The sequence below is a fragment of the Megachile rotundata genome, chromosome 9 (assembly GCF_050947335.1).
Source record: "Megachile rotundata isolate GNS110a chromosome 9, iyMegRotu1, whole genome shotgun sequence".
NCBI classification, from domain to species: Eukaryota; Metazoa; Arthropoda; class Insecta; order Hymenoptera; family Megachilidae; genus Megachile; species Megachile rotundata.
This window is the reverse complement of record NC_134991.1, coordinates 14,102,622-14,125,908: the sequence shown is the minus strand read 5'-3', so window position 1 is coordinate 14,125,908 and position 23,287 is coordinate 14,102,622. Positions and strand designations below refer to the sequence as shown.

Here is a 23,287-nt window from a genome sequence, read left to right as displayed (position 1 = left end):
ATAATAGCCTGGCGACATGAACGGATATATTCGCTTCTCATGCAAATGGGTTAAAAGTAGATATTCATTTTCTAATGGTGTAGGTATACGTGCATAGATACGTGTTACGGTAAAGCCGTTTCATTTCTGAAAATGGATTCATTTGCTAGATAATGTAGCTTTGTTAAATTAAATTGGTAAAAATGTATCGTGAGCTTGATTTTTCAAATTGCAAATATGCTATTAATATCAGTTTACTTTAATACACTTGCATCATTCAGTTAAGTGAGATAAAATACAAACGTATTAAAAATATACATTTCTTTTTATGTCATGATATAAACAAATCTTATTAATCATTTTTTAATCATCACTTTATTAATCATTTTGTCCATCATACTTTATAAACTAAAAGCGCAGGGAAAATTAACTGCAAATTTTACGTTCACGGAAATGCATGGCCTATCAAGTTTCTATGATATGTGGTTTATAGGTACATCTGGTAGCAAAAGTGTTCGTTTATACAGATGCGTCTTGTGGTACATAAAAGTAACATAAAATAGTATTTATGGACTATAAATTTGCGGTTTAAGATTTGTTGAAAATTATTATATAAACGTTGCATAAATATTGTGCAAAATTATTCTCATAGAAAATTTCGGGTTACAAAGCTTCCTTGTTTTTGGGATTTTTTAATTTCTCAGACTTGTAATTTTGAAATTAAAGAATTTTCAATTATCAAGCTTGTTTGAATTTGCAAATTTTCAAATTCCTGAATTCTAATGTTTGTGAATTCCAATATTTTCGAATTCTTAGGTCTGTGAATTCCAAGTTTTGTGATGTCCAAAATTCTTGAATTTCAGGACTCGCGAATTCCAACATTTTTGAATTCTAAAATTTGTGAATTCCAAGATTTGTGAATTCTAAGATTTGTGAATTCCAAGATTTGTGATTTCCAACATTCTCGAATTCCAAGATTTGTGAATTCCAACATTCTCGAATTCCAAGATTTGTGAATTCCAACATTCTCGAATTCCAAGATTTGTGATTTCCAACATTCTCGAATTCCAAGATTTGTGAGTTCCAAGACTTGTGAATTCCAAGACTTGTGAATTTCAAGACTTGTGAATTCCAAGACTTGTGAATTCCAACATTCTCGAATTCTAATATATGTGAATTCCAAAATTCCTGAATTCCAAGATTTGTGAATTCCATGATTCATGAATCCCTTCATTCTCGAATTCTAAGAATGGTGAATTCCATAATTTGTGAATTCCAACATTCTCGAATTCTAAGAATTGTGAATTCCAAAATTTTTGAATTCTGAGATTCGTGAATTCCAATCTTCTCAAATTCTGACATTTGTGAATTCTAAAATTCTTGAATTCTGAGATTCATGAATTCCAAAATTTCCAAATTCCTACATTCTCGAATTCCTAAATTCCACAATTCCGAAACTCCAACATTCTTAAACTCCCGAATCAATAAATCATAAAATTCACCCAAACATTCTCTGAATTCCTCAATTTCCAAACCCTCAGCCTTACAAACTTTCATCTTCCAAATTCCCTAACCAAAAAATTCTGCAACTCCAAAAATTACAAACTCCTCGAATTCCCCAGCATCCCACACCTCGTAAACTATAAGTAACTATACCGCAAGAGTTACGTGGCGTGCGAAAACACGATCGCAAATGAGATGACGCAAATACTTATTAGTTAGTTTAGGAAGCATTTAGGAAACGTCGCCACCGTGCAGTATCTGTTTTGCCTGGATGTATCAGTGTGTGGGTCTGATTAATGATAGTGTATTCATTCTCGCCTGTTGAAGATATAAATCTAGCTTTAGACCGGTCTGGCGGGGCCAACGAAACGACGTTTGACGACTGATGCTTTGAATTCCGTCGAGACGCAAACGCGACCCGCGTGCCACGGATTAAGCGAAATGGGAAATTAAGTTGCAGCGTTCCGTCACGAGCACTGTTCTGGTCTAGTAATCGCGTGCAAATTCAATTAACTGCGGCCGAAGAATTCCTGCCAGACTGATTCTTATACTGCACTCGGGTTAGGAATCCTGTTATCGGTCATGTTACTACTCTCGTTTATTTTTTAATTAATTTTATATAGCAGTTTGGGAATTTTGGAGTGGCTACTTTTTCAAATTTTTGTGCTTTAAGGTTATTTTCTTTAATAGTGTTCCACGATAAAAATTCGTGTTTTGTATACAAGGATAATTGGGAGAGGTTAGGTCAGTTAACACCTCTCTGTTTCAACTTGAAACGTCTATAATGCTGTTCCACGATTTTTATTTTTATATGAAACAAATTTTACTTGTTATCGGTCATGTTACTACACTCGTTTATTTTTTAATTAATTTTATATAGCTGTTTGGGAATTTTGGAGTGGCTACTTTTTCAAATTTTTGTGCTTTAAGGTTATTTTCTTTAATAGTGTTCCACGCTAAAAATTCGTGTTTTGCATACAACGATAATTGGGAGAGGTTAGGTCAGTTAACACCTCTCTGTTTCAACCTGAAACGTCTATAATGCTGTTCCACGATTTTTCATTTTTATATGAAACAAATTTTACCTGTTGGGTGGTGAAACAGGGATAGGGTTTAATCATAACACAGTCTTACGAAATTTGCAAGAAAACCACAAAAATTTGCAAAATTACCTACTCTTCATCCCATGAATTCCTCTAAATTTTTAATAGACCTCATCTATTTAAATAAAGATATACAAAATATTCTGAAAGTTTTGAATTGCATGAAGCATCCATCTAAACTTGAAATTTTAATCGCAAATAATTTTCTATCACACCTAATCTATCGTCAGCATAAAGCAGTTCTATGTTCTGCTAAAATAGAAACCATAATGACTAGGTTATTTAGTGGTTCATAAATAACAAACGACGAAAGGGATTGTCGGTTCAGGATCATAAAACTGAAATTAGGTTCAGAGTCCACGTACTCAAACATTCCACATGAACGCGCTTAGCATTCAAATTTTAAAATCCATCATTTTATCACTGCAAATGTTCATATTTGTCTTCATAATATTGAGGAAACATCACTCAAACATTGACAAAGATTATTGATTCAAGTCCTAAATTACTAAAGCTTTATAAGCTACTTTACAAAATTTGTCAATGTGGTTGTCTTAACATCTGCATTGATAGAAATAAAGAATGTATTAATCAATGTTTCATCATTTGACTTGTTGTTTAACCTCTTGCCCTATTTATCAGTCAAGTAGTTTTCACAAAACAGTACTGCAACGTTAAAGTAGATAAAGTTGCAGTGTTACATCAATTTTATATAATGATCATATAAATTGCTAAACTCGCAAACTCACACAATCAAGATTGAATAAGATCTATCCTAACTGACGCACCTATCATATCCGAGATACGAGTCGTCTCATCAAAGTATGAAACCACCATTTTTAATTTCATATCACAATATTTAAAATAGAATCGCAAGAACAGTTAACCTACGACTAAATAAAACGATTGCCAGAGGTTAAACTCATGCGTGCGAAAGTATTCGAGTTATGCGTCAAGCTATTTTCATTCACGTAACTGTAAAATCACGTTGAAGCGGAAAAATTGTACACGAATTCTCGGATGCATACCTCGCGCGTTTGCCAAAGTACTTTCCCTTAACATTTAAACGATTCGTTGTTTCGAGTTACGGAGCGAATGAAAAGCGAGCCGCGTCGCGCGTTGGCGTCGCGCATTGTTCTGCTCCAATAATTACGTCCAGAATCAATTGGACGTAACGAAAAGGTTCTGCTACGCCGACGATGATTTAGGACCGACTGGATAGCTGACTAGAAACTTGGTTTAACTATAGATCGATCAAAGGTAATGAGGTGACAAAGGTTCACGCCGTCTTGTTGCGATAGTCTTTTGTCGACTGCTATTCCTTTGCTTGTCTTCCTTTATTGGTGGACGTTGTTTGATATTCTTCGTGAGTGTAAAATAGAATTGATGTGTGATAGTTTGGAATGGATGTGTGAGATTATTGTGTGGTTGGGAAGTGTATAATTGTGTTTTGGTTAGTAATGGTAAGTGTTTGTTTAGTAGTGTGGGGTGGAATCTATATTTGGGGTTTGTAGCTTGTTGCTGGGACATGTGGGTGTTGAGGATTTGGAGATTTGGGAGGTGGGATTTGGGAATTTGGAAGTGGGGAATAAGGTATGTGGATATTGGGGGATGTAGGAATTGGGAATTTGGGAATTGAAGATCTGGGGATTTGCAGATGTGGGATTTGGGACATGTGGGATTTGGGACATGTGGGATTTGGGATATGTGGGATTTGGGATATGTGGAGATTTGGGATATGTGGAGATTTGGGATATGTGGAAATTTGGGATATGTGGAGATTTGGGATATGTGGGATTTGGGATATGTGGAATTTGGGATATGTGGAATTTGGAATATGTGGGATTTGGGATATGTGGGATTTGGGATATGTGGGATGTGGGATATGTGGGATGTGGGACATGTGAGATTTGGGACATGTGGGATTTGGGACATGTGGGATTTGGGATATGTGGGATTTGGGATATGTGGGATTTGGGATATGTGGGATTTGGAATATGTGGGATTTAGGATATGTGGGATTTGGAATATGTGGAATTTGGAATATGTGGAATTTGGGATATGTGGAATTTGGAATATGTGGAATTTGGGATATGTGGAATTTGGAATATGTGGAATTTGGGATATGTGGGATTTGGGATATGTGGGATTTGGGATATGTGGAATTTGGGATATGTGGAATTTGGGATATGTGGAATTTGGGATATGTGGAATTTGGGATATGTGGAATTTGGAATATGTGGAATTTGGAATATGTGGAATTTGGAATATGTGGAATTTGGGATATGTGGAATTTGGAATATGTGGAATTTGGAATATGTGGAATTTGGGATATGTGGAATTTGGGATATGTGGAATTTGGAATATGTGGAATTTGGAATATGTGGAATTTGGAATATGTGGAATTTGGGATATGTGGAATTTGGAATATGTGGAATTTGGAATATGTGGAATTTGGGATATGTGGAATTTGAAGATTTGTAGGTTTGAGAACTCTGCAGTTTAGCATTGCCCTAAAATTGCCTTTAGCCTTTGAAAGCTTGGAAATTTGTCCACCTAGTCCAAATCCCCTAATTGCATATAGTTACCTAATTTTATAAATTTTGAAACCTCCCACCTTGCAATAAACCAACTCCCATTCCAATACATTCCAATAAACTCCACCTAAAGAGACATATAGAACTCCACCACCACAATATAAACCTTCCCAAACCTCCAACCCCACTAAACCGTTCAAATAATACAATTCATGTACCAAATCCCGCAAAAGTTCCTCGAATATCATTGTCAGTATAATTTGGTAGTTGGAAAAAATTCGCCCTTCTTTGTCCTCCCGGGGTCACTTTAATATCCATTCATATTCCGATGCCATTTGCAGCGGCACACATTTCGTATTCTCCGATTTTCCTGCTCCCTCTCGCTTCTTCACCCCAGTTTTCCCCCATCAGCTGTCTCGTCACGGACATAATGTATTCACCGTGGAGGAATCGATAAGGAGTGGACATCGAGCACGCGACGTGTTGCAAGTGTGTCTACATTGTATTTTGAACAGCTGTTTCGTTGGCTAATCTGTGTTATTAACATTGTTATTCTTTGGCGAGCCAACACTTGATCGTATCTTTCGTCGCGTTCCAATTGAAGGCGCCGTGTTGCTTCTTTAGACTCTGGACCAGCTGCTATTCGATTAACCCTTTCACTCCCACCGATCACTATGGTCTTCGGTTTATATTCTATAGTTTGAGAAGTTGCTTGGTTTTATTTCGATGCACTTTATTTCCTCTGTTTTATCTCTTTTTTATGTTAGATCCTTTTGTGGAAGTGTACGTTAACTCTCGTGAAGATAATTAGACAAATTCATTTATGTTTTATTATTTATTCTTGTATTTTATAATACTAAGACTGAGGATCTGCTTTTCGTCACTTCTTCATTAATATAATTTTTTAAATTGTTCTCTAAACATCAAGAACTATATTTGAATTCAGTAGTGTTTCATACATTATTCCACAACTTACATTAAAAACCCGTTTCTGTTTTAATCACATTAACTAATAATCTCGTATCTCTCGTATCATTCGATACAGGGTGTATCCGAATCCTCCAGTGTTTCATACCTTGCAATGCCGCACGCGAGTATGCTAGAGAAACCATAATCTAACTAAATGGATCATGTAAACGCGATCTAACTAGGTGCACGCGGCTCCTTGGAAAATTCATAGGCAAAGGGGTTAAACGTTAAAGCGATCCACGCTAGAGCACTGCATCATCCTTGTGTGTTCACGTGTACAGACAAACCCTTTCGCTGTCTCTGCGTGCCGGAATCACGGCCGGCCCAATTATCTTGTCGACTATGAATTATGTACAGGCTTCTGCTATCATCTCTGCCAAGACTTTCTGGGAACAAACTTTCTGCTTGTATCTTGCTTTAAATCTAATCCGAGCAGTTGGCTACTGAGCCTTGATTGACACGGAGTTAAGTCTTCCACCCTTTGATGTACTTGTCGGGCATTCAAATGCGATCTCAGTTCATGTGGTTCATATGTGGACACGTTACAATTCAGATGTGGTACAATACGGTTCATGTAAGTCGTATGTGTTTCATGGTTTACGTAGCTCATATGTGTATCTCACAGTTTAGATAGTTCATGTGTGGTTATCGGGTCACATAGCTCATATGTGTTTCATGGTTCACGTAGCTCATATGTGGTTACCAAGTCATACAGTTCATACGTGTTTCACTATTCACACAATTCATGTATGTTCCACGGTTCACATAGCTCATATGTGTTTCATAGTTTACATAGCTCACATGTGGTTATCAAGTCACACAGCTCATATGTGTTTCATGGTTCACATAGCTCACATGTAGTTATCAAGTCACACAGCTCATATGTGTTTCATGGTTCACACAGCTCATGTGTTTCATGGTTCACATAGCTCATATGTGTTTCATAGTTTACATAGCTCACATGTAGTTATCAAGTCACACAGCTCATATGTGTTTCATGGTCCACGTAACTCATATGTGGTTATCAAGTCACACAGCTCATATGTGTTTCATGGTTTACATAGCTCATATGTGTCTCATAGTTTACATAGCTCACATGTGGTTATCAAGTCACATAGCTCATATGTGTTTCATGGTTCACATAGCTCACATGTAGTTATCAAGTCACACAGCTCATATGTGTTTCATAGTTTACATAGCTCACATGTGGTTATCAGGTCACATAGCTCATATGTGTTTCATGGTTCACATAGCTCATATATGTTTCATGGTCCACATAACTCACATGTGTTTCACGGATCATGTGATACAACATACATCATGTAGGTCACATATGATTCAACATTATTCAAATGAAGTGTAATTCGACATAATTTAAACATCTTAAATATGACATATCACAGTCCACATAGCTCACATATGATACATCACAGCTCACACGTGATACAACATATGTGGTACGACTTTATGCAACTCTCATGTGATCCAACAACCTAAAAATCTGAATTTGAAGTACATAAATTTGTAAGCGTGATAATATATTGATTCATTCATTTCATAACGTGAAAGTTTGCGCGTTGAAGGATGCTCACGTTGCATCCGAGTGTACTTAGCGCATCGTTGAGAATTCATTAGGGACCGTTTAGCATATCCTCGTAAGAAATACCGGTTTTTTGATCCCTGACAAGTTCCGAAAGTAGTTTTTTTTCTGTTTACCGTACAAACTAAGTCATTAGAAAGCATAAGCATTGTTCGTACGGTTAATCTCTTTATCAGCACGTGGTTGGCAACCGGCCAATCGACTTTCTTCTCGACTCTGAGACGGGTCTACGACGCCCTCGTCTTGTTTTCATTTTATCCGTTTCCACTTACAGATTCCGCCCACTCTGAGAATCAAACCGTAAAATGTCGACTCTAGTTCTTCATGTTCCGGTGATATACGAGCTAGCCGTCTCTAGGCTTTTACTCCCGAGTATCGTATTCACCTATTTTCTGCTGTGCAAAGTGTAACCGTTGTACGTTCATGTAATTAGATTTGAAACGATCTTGCAACATTAAGATAGAACTTTTTAGGCTTTATATTGTCGAATTTGTTGCAATTTAACATTTTTAAATTTTGCTTGAAAAATATCAAGAAATATCATACTATAATATTAGTGTATATATGACAAAATATAACTGACACAAATATCGTAAAATAGCAGTTCTACATCTGTTTTCTTGTACTGACGACGTTGTAGAATGACAATGGTTTTGTCGTAACTTCAACTACAAGCGAGTCAACTTCATCGTGAATGCTAGGCATGCGATAATAACTGCTAGAAAAAGTGCGTCAGTAGGTGCTTGTTTAACGCTTATCGAGAACAAGGCAATAGATCTTCCATTGTCAGTTGTACACGTTGTAAAATACTTTTCAGTATTTAAGAATATCACAGTGTTTTTACTTTAACTTTATGTTGCAAGTGTACTGCATAAAATTATATTGTATGAAATTTTGTTTTTTTTGATGAATAAATATTTTTTTTAATTAGAAGTTTGTTTTGGTTATTTAATATATCAGCTTGGAGTTGCTTTTTACTATGTTATTTCTTTTGTAGTCAATTCTAAAGTGAAATAGTGCCATACATCTAGAGTTGTTTTCTAATATGTTATTTCTTTTATGGTCAGTCCTAAAGTGAAATAGTGTTATATATCTAGAGTTGCTTTCTACTATTTTGTTTCTTTTATAGACAATCTTGAAGTGAAATAGTGCCATATATTTAGATTTGCTTTTTACTATGTTATTTCTTTTATAGTCACTCCTAAAATGAAATAGTGTCATATATCTAAAGTTACTTTCCAATAGGTTATTCTCTTTGTAATCAATCCCAAAATAAAATAATGCAATATACCTAGAGTTGCTTCGTTCCACATTATTCTCTTTATAATGAATTCTAAAATAAAATAATGCAATATACCTAGAGTTGCTTCTTATCATCTTTATAATTAATCCTAAAACAAAATAATGCAATATAATTAGAGTAGCTTCATACCACATTATTCCCTTTACAGTCAATCCTAAAATAAAATGATGCAATATAGCTAGAGTTGCTTCTTATCACTTTTATAATTAATCCTAAAACAAAATAATGCAATATAATTAGAGTAGCTTCATACCACATTATTCCCTTTATAATGAACCCCAAAATAAAATAATGTAATATACCTAGAGTTGCTTCCTACCAAGTTATTGTCTTTGTAATCAGTTCCAAAGTAAAATAATGCAATATAGCTAGAGTTGCTTCCTCCACCTTTATAATCAATCTCCAAGTAAAATAATGCAATATACCTAGAGTTGCTTCCTACCACCTTTATAATCAATCCCAGAATAGAATAATGCAATATACCTAGAGTTGCTTCCTCCACCTTTATAATTAATCCCAAAGTAAAATAATGCAATATACCTAGAGTTGCTTCCTCCACCTTTATAATCAATCCCAAAATAGAATAATGCAATATACCTAAAGTTGCTTCCTCCTTTACAATCAATCTCAAAATGAAATACCACCCAGAGTGCATTGTATCCCCTTGATAATCCATTTCAAATCTCCGTTTCTCGAACGAAGATTCGCAAGCTCACACGTTATTCGGTCGTAAAACGAACGGAAGCTCGCAACTCCACATAACACAGACGTACCCCATCGCAACCTCTTCCCCCGGAAATGAAAGTCTCGAAAGTAAGAAATTTTACGTTCTGATACCGAGAAATTTATCGAGGGTGTCGTTGACGGTGGTATTTTTTTTCGGTTGGTCGGGTGTGATCCATTGAGCGTGAAACCACGTGGTTGGCGGCAAGCCAATGCTGAGTTATGTTTATAACAACGTATTACAGATTCTACGTGGGATTCACCGTGCCTCGTAACGGTGATACTATGCGATCTATACAGAACACAGTCAGAAATCTTGGATCGTGTACCAGCCGTTCCGTAAGAATCCCTGTTAGCTTCCTGCTTTTTTACGCGCTCCCGAGAATTTGTTTGGCCGGCCGCCCGATTGATGCTTCTTCTACATCGTATTTCCTTTATTTTTCGAACATAGTTGGAAACGTTTCACGATCTGCTTTGATACCGGTGTATAGGATGTAGCGATTTGTGACAGCGGGATGGATGGAGAATTTGAAATTGCTTTTTGGGGTTCTTTTGATTAGAGAGTGTTAAGGGTAGATTTGGGTTATTCATTTTTGAGAGTAGGTTTATGGACCTCCAGTTTGAAGTTTTAAAGCGAAAATGAAGTATAACGATAAAGGGATGAAACATGATTTATACAATTTCGGATGCATTTCACGGAGTTTGTGCTAAAGGGAGAAATAAGGGATGATACGTAAACTAGCTAAATGATTTTTAGTCCTGAAAAGTTGATGTACGTTAGGTATCCAAATTTTAATTGGTCTAGATTTGTCTAAAGCTCTAAATCATCCAATTTGTTAAATTGAAAAATTTCAGTATTTAAATGTCTTGAGTTAAAAAATTTCAGTATTTGAATCTTTGTATCTCTAATTTCTAAAATATCCAAATTTCTGAATTATCAAATTTCGCAGGTGATCATACCGTTTTCATATAACAAGAATATCACTTATTTTATAAAATCCACACGTTTTTACATTAGACGTTAACAATAATTTTTTAGAAATTAGCATACCATAAGCGCAATCTTGTAGTGTCCTTAAATCATGTCATGCTTAATACGTTCGGAATTCGGTCATTGTTTGTTATAACTGGCAACTAGCCATTTTATAATAAGAACATTAATGAAGTATCTGCGTAGTTATTTTCTTCGCGCCCTCAGCTTGAAATTGATATACCATAAGTGCCATCTTGTGGTAGTCATCAAATTCTATCACACTGTTCAAAAATTCAAACTTTTACATTTATTTGATAATTTTGATACAATATAGTGATTTGCAAAAATGCTACAAGGTATAATTTATACTGCAATTGCACTGTTACTAAAATACGTTTGCGTGCCTTATCAACTTCATATACTTTTATTATGTAAATTATACACATAATAAAATTCCTTTGTATCTTTTGAATAATTTATTTTCTCATTCGTTCACGTATTTTAATATCGCATGAACAACGGATGGTGCGGTAATATACGATGCTTTACATTCTTTTTAATGGAATATATTCAATTCAATTCAATACAATAATTCAAGTCAAATCAATACAATATATTCAATTTAAATTAAAACAATGTATTAATTTCAAGTCTGTACAATGTACCATTCAATTCAATTTAGATTAATACAATATATTCAATTGAAGTCAGTACAATGTATTATTCAATTCAATACAATAGTTCAATTTAAATTAAAACAATATATTAACTTCAAGTCAATACAATGTACTATTCAATTCAATTTAGATTAATACAATATATTCAATTGAAGTCAGTACAATGTATTATTCAATTCAATACAATAGTTCAATTTAAATTAAAACAATATATTAACTTCAAGTCAATACAATGTACCATTCAATTCAATTTGAATTAATACAATATATTCAATTGAAGTTAGTACAATGTCTCATTTAATTCAACACAATAATTCAATTTAAATTAAAACAATGTATTAACTTCAAGTCAGTAAAATGTCTCATTCAATTCAATACAATAATTCAATTTAAATTAAAACAATGTATTAACTTCAAGTCAGTACAATGTCTCATTTAATTCAACACAATAATTCAATTTAAATTAAAACAATGTATTAACTTCAAGTGAGTACAATGTCTCATTCAATTCAATACAGTAATTCAATTTAAATTAAAACAATGTATTAACTTCAAGTCAGTACAATGTCTCATTCAATTCAATACAATAATTCAATTTAAATTAAAACAATATATTAATTTCAAGTCAGTACAATGTCTCATTCAATTCAATACAATAATTCAATTTAAATTAAAACAATATATTAACTTCAAATCAGTACAATGTCTCATTTAATTCAATACAGTAATTCAATTTAAATTAAAACAATGTATTAACTTCAAGTCAGTACAATGTCTCATTTAATTCAACACAATTATTCAATTTAAATTAAAACAATGTATTAACTTCAAGTCAGTACAATGTCTCATTTAATTCAACACAATAATTCAATTTAAATTAAAACAATGTATTAACTTCAAGTCAGTACAATGTCTCATTCAATTCAATACAATAATTCAGTTTAAATTAAAACAATATATTAACTTCAAGTCAGTACAATGTCTCATTCAATTCAATACAATAATTCAATTTAAATTAAAACAATATATTAACCTCAAGTCAGTACAATGTATTATTCAATTCAACACAATGTGTTCAATTTAAATTGAATACAATATCGAAACAGTTCGAACGTACGATACGATAGATTCGCACAGATAAAATCAAGTCCATCTGATTAATTATACAATTCCTAAGGTAAACAGATTTGAACACATGTTCTGACATTCAAGTTAATCTTATCAGGTCCTTGAAAATTTCATTATCCAATCAATGCTTTCATTATCAAACTCATTACTACTTATCAGAAATGTTTTCGGTTGTTACCTGTTTTCGTCCGAGAAATAAACCCCGAAAATTTGAATGAACACGGCTATAAAAACACACGGTCACAGAAGAACCGACGAAAAGTTGGAATTGAAATTTAAACGACTTTTACGAGCCGCCTTTCAATGCAAAAGAACGACTAATTGGCGTAGCTTGTCGTCGAATAATGAATGTTAATTTCTGACAGGGACTCGTCATTCAATTAAGCTTCTTCTCTGTTTCTCTTTGCTCGCGGTCTTATCACGTCCGTTCGTTTCCAAGTAAAATCCTTTTTCGTCAGGTGAGACGTCGAAATAAATTCGATCGATTACGCAAATTTACACCGTTTACGACATTTTCGAGTGCGACGATCAATTACGAAATTAAATTGCTTTCGTAAGGTTATCGGAACGTCGATATCGTTACAGAAAATTTGCATGCATGCATAACGTTCCTTCGGATTTTCTTTATCGGGAATTTATGCAGCGCTCGATTATCTGTGTAATGATTCATCGATGTTAAACTTCCGAGAATGAGGCATAACCGTGAAATATTTCAACGGATTTTATGTTCCACGTACGGCAATTTTAGTTCATTAGATTTATTGGATCGTTAGATCTTTGTGGATTGATATGTTAAATCTGCGTAATGTGCTGGACTTTGAAACTATGACGTAATGTACTGTGAAATATGAACTAATGTGAAGCTTAAGTTTGCTGGAAATTACTATATAAATTTTCTTTTGTTTAATATAAATTATTTGCTTGAGCAAATAGCAGGTTAATTAATTTACAAAATGTTAGCAAATTTATTGTATAATTATAGTAAAATTATAGTTGAAATTATAGTTACAAGTTATAGTTGAAATTATAGTTGAAATTATAGTTACAAGTTGTAGTTGAAATTATAGTTGAAACTATAGTTAAAAGTTATAGTTGAAATTATAGTTGAAATTATAGTTACAAGTTGTAGTTGAAATTATAGTTGAAATTATAGTTACAAGTTGTAGTTGAAATTATAGTTAAAATTATAGTTACAAGTTATAGTTGAAATTATAGTTACAAGTTATAGTTAAAATTGTAGGTGAAATTATAGTTGAAGTTATAGTTGAAACTATAGTTAAAAGGTACAGTTGAAATTATAGTTACAAGTTATAGTTAAAATTATAGTTGAAGTTATAGTTGAAATTATAGTTAAAATTATAGTTACAAGTTATAGTTAAAATTATAGTTGAAATTATAGTTGAAATTATAGTTAAAATTATAGTTAAAATTATAGTTACAAGTTATAGTTAAAATTATAGCTGAAATTATAGTTGAAATTATAGTTGAAATTATAGTTGAAATTATAGCTGAAATTATAGTTGAAATTATAGTTAAAATTACAGCTGAAATTATAGTTGAAATTATAGTTAAAATTATAGTTACAAATTATAGTTAAAATTATAGTTACAAGTTATAGTTAAAATTATAGCTGAAATTATAGTTGAAATTATAGTTGAAATTATAGTTGAAATTATAGCTGAAATTATAGTTGAAATTATAGTTAAAATTACAGCTGAAATTATAGTTGAAATTATAGTTAAAATTATAGTTACAAATTATAGTTAAAATTATAGTTACAAGTTATAGTTAAAATTATAGTTGAAGTTTTAGTTCAAATTTCAGTTAAAATTACAGTTAAAATTACAATCAAAATTATAGTTAAAAGTATACTTAAAATTATACTTAAAACTACACTTAAAATCGCAGGTAAATTTGCAATAAAACTCCACTAAAAATTGCATTAAAAATTACATTTAAAATTAAACATAAAATAACACTAAAATAATAAAATATGCTATATAACATATAAATGATAAATAATAACTAAAGTTCATTATTGTTACTTACTTCGAAGCACATATTTAACTGACATATCACATACGAATAAAAAGAATACGTCATGAAGCATATCAAGTAATCGATGCATCGCGAAAACACGATTTGCGGAAATCATACAAACAAGATGGTCATTTGCAACGATAATCGATTTATCAAAACGTATCAGCGCTTTCCTAGCACGAGATACATGTTGGTTTTGTCGGTTTGTTCGCAACGTTTAAAGTGCAAAGTTCAAATAGAGTTGGATCTCGGTTATCCAAACACTGCCTCGATTTACCTAACAAATGTTCTAAATATATGTCTGTAAGCGAGAAAGAGTGTAGAATAAATGTACGTATATATGAAATTCATAATATAGTCTTTCGTTGGAGAACAAATTTCTGGATTGTTGCATTATTCAAAAGAAAATCAAGCTGTATAATCTGTTACACGAGACATTTAACCTTGATCAAGGTTTTATAAATTTCATTCTTAGAATTTACTTGCTTTGTCAAATATTTAGATTTCATAGAAATTTTGTAGAACACTATACTGTTGTTTTTGTAAAAATAAAAATTATGCAAAAACAGCAAAGAAATCTGTGAAAGAGGTCTTCAGATATTAACAGCACAAATTTAATTTAATGCCTACTTCACTTAATTTTTCAAACTTCACATTATATGAGATATTAATTTTCAGTGCATGTTTCGTTAAAAAATCTGCGTCACTAATTTCAGTTCAAATAACAGCTTTTGTAGGTCTGGGTTACAATTAACACCGGTTACATCATTCGCAGCAGTCAGAATTTTTAAATTTAAACATTTTTTTATTGACACAAGTCACCTTCGAAACTATATTTTTCTTTGTCAGTCGTATTCGCAATGTCCTCGTTATCTAAAATTAAAAAGTACGAATTTATTTTCGTCCTTAGAAACGTGGTTATAGTCGGACCCTCTGTCACTCATGCATTGTCAAATTTTTATATTCTCGAATTTATATTTTGTAATTTTTTAAGTTTGCAAGTTTTTTAATTCTCAAGCTTTTAAACATGTAGCTTCAAATTTCTAAATTATTATAATACTTGTCCATACATACCGAATATCTATGTTCATCAGTTTCTGGGTCTTCAACTTTACTGAATCCCTAAATCTCTAGATTCGCAAGTTTATATGTATCTAAATCCCCAGATGTTGCTATGTCCCTTAACTTCTAGACCCACAAGTTCCTGCATCCCTAAATTTTTAGATCCAGATATTCCTATGTCCCCACATCCCTAAGATCCAGATACTCCTATGTCTTCAAATTCGTAGCTCCACAAGTTCCTATGTCCCCAAATTCTTAGGTCCGCAAGTTCCTATGTCCCCAAATTCTTAGGTCCACAAGTTTCTGTGTCTCCAAGTCTCTAAATGCAGATGTTCCAAAATTTCTAGGTCCACAAGTCTTTCCTTTGCGTTCACAAGACTTTACATCCACATCCCATGTTCAATCTGAAACTTCACAATTACTCAAATTTCCAAACTCCCTCAGTTTCCAGGTCTCTAAAAAGAATTCTCCTCGAGAACTCTTCTCTACTGCATTTTCCCTATGGAATCATAATAAACATCCCAGCATCGTGTCTTAAAAAATGAGCGACCCGATTAACAGATAAATTATCAATCCACCTACTATTTCTCCTAGAAGATAAAATTGCGTTGGACAAGTTTGACGTCGTGAAAAAGGAGGAAATAATTGATTTACTCAGGATTCGTCACTTACCTCCCCTAAAGTGTCTCGCTGCACTATTTCCGTCGGCTTTCGGTGCTGTCGTAAAAAGACGCGTGGACGTGTATTAATAGATTGCTCGAGTACGCATCCTCGGTGACATCGCGTACCATCGAAGTTCAGCCAAAATTGTAACGCGAATTTCTCTTATGCAACCTTCAGCCAACATCCAGATAGCCCGTGTAGAGTATTTGAGTCACCGAATCCGTCCTTCTGTTTGAAAACACACCGACTTTGAATTTTAGATTTTGCGCCGGTTCCTCGTCTTATTGCCTTGTCTTCTTTGTACCTTTGATGGACGCGTTGTGTGTGACGCTTACATTTACATGTGAATGTATATTATTCTGAACTTATTTGGTTGTTTAGTTGCTCTCTTGTTCACTTCTTTACTTCTTCACTTGTTCACTTATTTACTTTTTCACTTGTTCATTTGTTCACTTGCTCACTTGTTCACTTATTTACTTTTTCACTTGTTCACTTGTTCATTTGTTCACTTGCTCACTTGCTCACTTGTTTACTTATTTACTAATTGGAAATACTTGTGTTAATCACTTGGAAGTATGAATGTAAGTTCGGTAAGATTTGGTCCACAATAAAAATACCTAAGCAAATTTTCAGCTGCTTCAACGTAGAAGTCAGCGTTCTAGTAGGACGTTTATCTTCCTATGATAAAATGCTTGTAGTTTATCATTTCTTGAGTATGTCCAGATTTGTAGGTGTATTGAATTATACTGATGATTTATGTTTGTTTCAGAATCACGAGTATGGCGGGTACGGAGACGAGCCACGACGTAAAAGGTATGTTCTTTTCATGTCTCTATGATTATATCACACGTGATGAATAAACGTCACATAGTGCCACAGTCAAACTAACAAGCACACTAATTCATCAGCCAGCACAAATTCATCAACTACACAATATTGAGTATACTCGGACCAAGTGTCATCAAACAGCATCTTTCACTACGATTCATCCTTGCGTTTACAGTTAACACAAGTATTGTATATATCAGTTTTTCAAATAATTGAACAGCAATGACTAGAAGCATGATCAGAACTTCAGTTCGAATCCAATGACACCGTGTCCCGGTGCAAATGCCATTTCCCGGGGTGGAGAACTCTGTTGGCGCGTTTCTCGCGACCGAAAGTTAGCGAAGTCAAGTTCCATGGAGGCGGATATCGTTCGATATCAAATTCCCGTCGCTCTGAATCACGCTTAACGCTCGAGTTAACTTCTTATTATTAGACTTGGCCGGAGCCGACTCATTGGGATCGGTCGGAAACTTTGGTGACCGGCTGCGACGTTTTAATTAATTTCGACGTGTAAGCGTCTGTCTCGCGACGTTATCACCGGCCAATTCCGCCCCTCGACACCTTCAATACCAACTGTGTTTTAAAACACGCGCGAACCGGCTTCAACGCTTGTATTCGCTTCGAAACGGTAGTATGAGATTTTGCTAAATATGGCAGATCATCTGATGTTAACTGATATAGTTCTAATCTGATGGTTCGTAGATGCATTTTATACAAGGTTTCACATTGTAGAATAAATTTTTTGCATTAAAATTAACGAATTTTTTTTATTCATAAAAATGTTCATGCATATAAATTAAAAAAAGTAGATTTTTAAAAGAAAATGAGAGGAGGAAGTTTTCTCGTTTCCCAGTTTCAAGTTGGAATATTTCCCGCGGCGAATGTTTAATCACTCGGAGTAGAAGCAACAGATTCGCGGAGGATTGGCCACTTTGAATTGCAGAACGGGAGCACCTCGGTTTCCCATTTTTCTTTTTTCGCCGCGGAAAAATGGTAGGCGGGTGAATTTCCAATTGGTTGCGGGTCCGAAAGAATACGCTGATGAAAAATGTATAGCCAGCTATATCTATCAATAAGGGTACTTCCCGTTCGTTGTATCTCGAATCTTGGAAGGAAATTACCGGAATACAATTTTTTCTTCGTTTCATTTCTCTCCCGAGTAATCGAATATTCGCTGCGGAACCCTTTTCTCGACCCGCTCGCGCCGCTTCTGATTTAATAAAAAATTTCGCCAACTGTGCACCGGCTGATGTAATTTCGCTGCAATTCAACGTTGCCCCAAACCCCTGCGACCCCGGATTCGACGGGAAAATGCAGAATTTTTCACTGTTCCATACCCGTAAGAATTGCTCGATGTATAATGGAGATACATCGAGTTACCGTTTCGAACGAGTAAATTGTTACGATTGTTCGGTGACGTCGCGCTCAATTCACTCGTGAAAAAATTGCAAACATCGTCTATTTTTTAGCGCGTCGATCTATACAAGCTGACGTACGAAATTTCTGTTGTAAAATTCAATTTTAAACTTCTCTCTGTACGATCGCTAGGGCTGTTACACCTCGAGATAAACGTAGTCAAAAGTTTGCGCTGAGAGATTACCGATGTTCTACACAAGAGAAAATGGTTATTTTGTTTTAAAAATTTTTATTATACATTCATGTTTATAGAGAAGTTACATATTAGATTGACTATTTTTTAAAAATAATTATATTTCTTTCATTTAGGTTGTCAGATTAATATGTATATATTTTACTGTATTTCTTTCAGTTAGGTTATCAAATTAATATGTATATGTTTTATTGTATGGTTGTCAGATTAAATACTTTTCTTTGAATAATTAATTCTAATTTTACAAGAATTTTTTAAGTAATTTGAAATGCCATGAATGGGTATTAAATATTTATTTGAGACATGGTAGAAAATTATGAAGTAGCTTAATTATTCAATAATTATTACAGAAATATTATTCTATATTATAGAAATGGTGTTGCATTAAATTAATATAATGATAATATTTATTTTATTTTGTTTTGAGAAGTAAAGACTATTATTTTAGTAAAGACTATTAAGCTGTTTGACTATCACATTAAATAGAATAGCTTTTTGTAAAGAAATTATGGAAATTTAATTAATTGTTTCTTTGTCGTGTTTCAGAGAAGACAATAACAAACCAAATCACGTTCTCCTCTTCACAATTATCAATCCAGTCTACCCCATCACTGTGGTAAGTGTTCTTTACATCTTTTACTTTCTAATTTATATGTTGAGTACAGGAATAGATTAATGTATGATGAAAAATACGTACGTAGAAAAATTTGTGAATTTGACAAATTTGGGGAGTTTGGAGTTGGAGGAGTAAGGAAGTGGCAATTTGAAATAGGAGAAATTTAGAACTCCAGAAATTTAACATTGAAGAAGTTTGAAATAGGAAAAATTTGGACTGTGAGAAATTCGAAATAGGAGAAATTTGAAATAAGAGAAATTTGCATGTTGAAAAATTTGAAATTGGAGAAGTTCGGAATTGGAGAAATTTGGAACTCGAGAGATTTGAAATAGGAGAAATTTGGAATTAGAGAAGTTTGGTACTCGAGAGATTTGAAATAGAAGAAATTTGGTACTTGAGAAATTTGAAATTGGAGAAGTTCGGAATTGGAGAAATTTGGAATTAGAGAAATTTGGAACTCGAGAGATTTGAAATAGGAGAAATTCGGAATTAGAGAAGTTTGGTACTCGAGAGATTTGAAATAGAAGAAATTTGGTACTTGAGAAATTTGAAATTGGAGAAGTTCGGAATTGGAGAAATTTGGAATCAGAGAAATTTGGAACTCGAGAGATTTGAAATAGAAGAAATTTGGAATTAGAGAAATTTGGTACTCGAGAGATTTGAAATAGGAGAAATTTGCATCTTGAAAAATTTGAAATTGGAGAAGTTCGGAATTGGAGAAATTTGGAATTAGAGAAATTTGGAACTCGAGAGATTTGAAATAGGATAAATTCGAAATTAGAGAAATTTGGTACTCGAGAGATTTGAAATAGGAGAAATTTGCATCTTGAAAAATTTAAAATTGGAGAAGTTCGGAATTGGAGAAATTTGGAATCAGAGAAATTTGGAACTCGAGAGATTTGAAATAGAAGAAATTCGGAATTAGAGAAGTTTGGTACTCGAGAGATTTGAAATAGAAGAAATTTGGTACTCGAGACATTTGAAATAAGAGAAATTCGGAACTTGAAAAATCTGTAATTGCAAAAATTTAAAAATTTCGAAAATCTATAAATTTACATAAAAACATAAAAATTGCCATTACTCTTCCTACATTCGCTACCTCAACCACCCTCATGCTCCACATTTTACAATAAACCCTAACAGTACACCTACACTACACCTCTCAACCCCTTACTCATCGTCAAACTATCCCGCACACCCAAAGTCGCCCAAGAAAAATTGTTTCTTCTAGAAGCTAGAAAACCTTGAACGAAAAAAAAAGAAAACCCATATAAAAGTTAGGAGCAGTACGCAAGCATCGTATGTTTCACAGACCGTCGTACTGCATTTTATTTCTGTTTTGCGCCAATAATAGATGAGCCCTGTCGCTGTTTCTGTCCCTCGAATAGTCGATGCTTGTGCGATCTGGCATTGTTCGCACTCCATCCATTCGCGAGTTCTCGCATAGCTTTCCGGTCACAATGCTTAGTGTTCTTTTTTCTCTTTCCCTTTTTCGTTCTTGCTGTTATCTCCGCGATGGACAGACGCACTAATTAAAGAGCCTCGTCGAGCGGCTTTAACACTGGAACTACCAAAACGGTCAAATGACCGCTTCACAAATTTACTCTTTCAAAATTCTTCAAATGCAAGTTTGTTTCACGTTGGAAACACTTAACTTGTTCTTTCGTTATTTTATTTGCGTATGCACCTCTTAACTGGTATCGATTTTTCTGTTGTAATTATCTTTGATAATTTTCGAGGTCAATTGAAATTTGAATCTATTGTATTTTCCTTATCGTGCACTTTGGTCGATGATTTCGATTCGATATCGGTAGGTGAGATCTGCAAAATTCAAATACATATATGTTGTTATATGTACTTGTGATGTATGGTGATATGTAGTGAAAGAAACAAACAGCAGTTGAGCACTTTCAAACAAGAATGTGCTAGAGTTGCTCCCTGCAGTAAAAATGCCTCAAAGTGACTTAATTAATAGCAATTAATTCTAAACAAAATACCTCGAAAATTCATGAAACTTTCTAACAAAAAAATGTTAAACTTGCTCCCTGTTTTATTGAAAACACCTTCAAGTGAACCAATTAATAATTATTAATATTAAAGAAATAACTTGAAAAAATTCATGAAACTTTCTAACAAAAAAATGTTAAACTTTCTCTCTGTTTTACTAAAAACACCTTCAAGTGAAATTATTAATAATTAATAATAATAGAGAAATAACCTAAAAAAATTCATGAAACTTTCTAACAAAAAAATGTTAAACTTTCTCTCTGTTTTACTAAAAACACCTTCAAGTGAAATTATTAATAATTAATAATAACAGAGAAATATCTTGAAAAAATAAATGAAACGTTCCAAGAAGAAATTGTCAGAGTCGTACATCAAGTAGTAAAAATGTCCTGCAACGGTGAACGCATCTCGCGTTCAGTCTGCCTGTTAATTTGATTGAAAAGCCGCTTTCGAAGAAATCATCGATAGGGTGTATGTACGCGGCATTCAAACGAAACGATGCCTCTGTGAATTCCGGCTTGTTCGCGATTCTTTGCACGCTGCTCATTCCTCGCACAATGGCTGAATTCGAACGAGGAAAATTGGAGAGACGTTTGATGATGGACGTTGTTGCCACGGCCTTGGTAAAACGTTCACGTTCGTTTATTAAAACTTTTCTTCGAGTTTCGCTCGCAACGCGTCAGCAATATGGAAAAGAAACATTATTAAGCGCCTTCCGATAGAGCGCGGATCTTTTAATGATACTTGGAATGCTGTTGCCACGCGATAACCTATCGATATTTTTACAAACGAGCAGTGCGATTTTCTTGCGTTCGATATGCAAATTATTCCAATAATTTCGAGGACTTTCATGGGGTGTTATGGGTTGATAAACGAATTCTGCTGATCATCGTAAATTTTTTATGGTTTTCTTCTATTTTTGTATTGTGCTATTTTTGTTGTGGAAATGTACGAGTTTAGAGATGAGTTGATTCGTTTGATTGGGGAATGCTGTGGAGAAAGGAGAATGCAATGATCAATCACTTATATGCAAGGAAAAATTAATTAATCACTGTGATCAATAGTTAGATATGTAGGAGGGAAAGGAGTGACGAATCCGTCATTTGATCAGTGAATACTGTACAGAGTGTCTCATAACTAATATAGGTCCCTGAAATGGTAGCTGACGCGATTCTGAATAAGATTTCCCTTTGCAAAAATGGGGTTTGAAGCTTCGTTTTTGAATTATTAAGAAAAAACGTGCTATAATTCCACGCGTTGTATTTCCACGCGCCATAATTCCACGCGCTGTATTTCTACGCGCCATAATTCCACGCGCTGTATTTCCACGCGTCATAATTCCACCCGCCATAAATCTACGCGCTGTATTTCCACGCGCCATAATTCCACGCGCTGTATTTCTACGCGCCATAATTCCACGCGCTGTATTTCCACGCGTTGTATTTCCACGCGCTGCATTTCCACGCGCCATAATTCCACGCGCCATAATTCCACGCGCTGTATTTCCACGCGCTGTATTTCCACCCGCCATAAATCCACGCGCCATAATTCCACGCGCTGTATTTCCACTCGCCATAATTCCACGCGCTGTATTTCCACGCGCCATATTTCCACGTGCCGTATTTCCACGCGCCACAATTCCTTTAATATAGAAATATATTACAATACTAAACACAGGTATAAACTGAATAACAAACTAAATATTAATAAAATAAAACAACACTATTTTATTTTACTATCTACACAGTAATTAATATTCCTTAAAGCCTCCGTGTCACTAAAAGAAATTATCTAGGTCCCCTATGTACACACTCGTATAATTAAGCTTCGAAATTCTGTGTCGGAAACTGTAGGTTAGCCATGAATTTTCACCGGCTTTAATTCCAGCAATAACTCATCCAGCGGATACCCGTTTGAGTCAGCGGATTAAGATTAACACCTTAGGAAACGTCTCTGTGGTGTCTCTG

At 34.0% G+C, this 23,287-nt stretch overlaps 1 protein-coding gene across 3 annotated transcripts in view; it reads left to right on the top strand.

Annotated features, from left to right (window-relative positions):
- The window catches only part of sm (heterogeneous nuclear ribonucleoprotein L), a 240,883-nt gene that overhangs the window by 15,913 nt on the left and 201,683 nt on the right, over window positions 1-23,287 (top strand). For 2 of the 3 annotated variants that reach the window (XM_012286473.2, XM_076535609.1), the window contains exons 2-3: window positions 17,030-17,073; window positions 19,244-19,313. In XM_012286473.2, the coding sequence (XP_012141863.1) occupies window positions 17,030-17,073; window positions 19,244-19,313 (114 nt within the window). Of the gene's footprint in view, window positions 1-9,777; window positions 9,808-17,029; window positions 17,074-19,243; window positions 19,314-23,287 lie in introns of those variants that run through there. The other variant, XM_076535610.1, reaches the window with a different exon arrangement.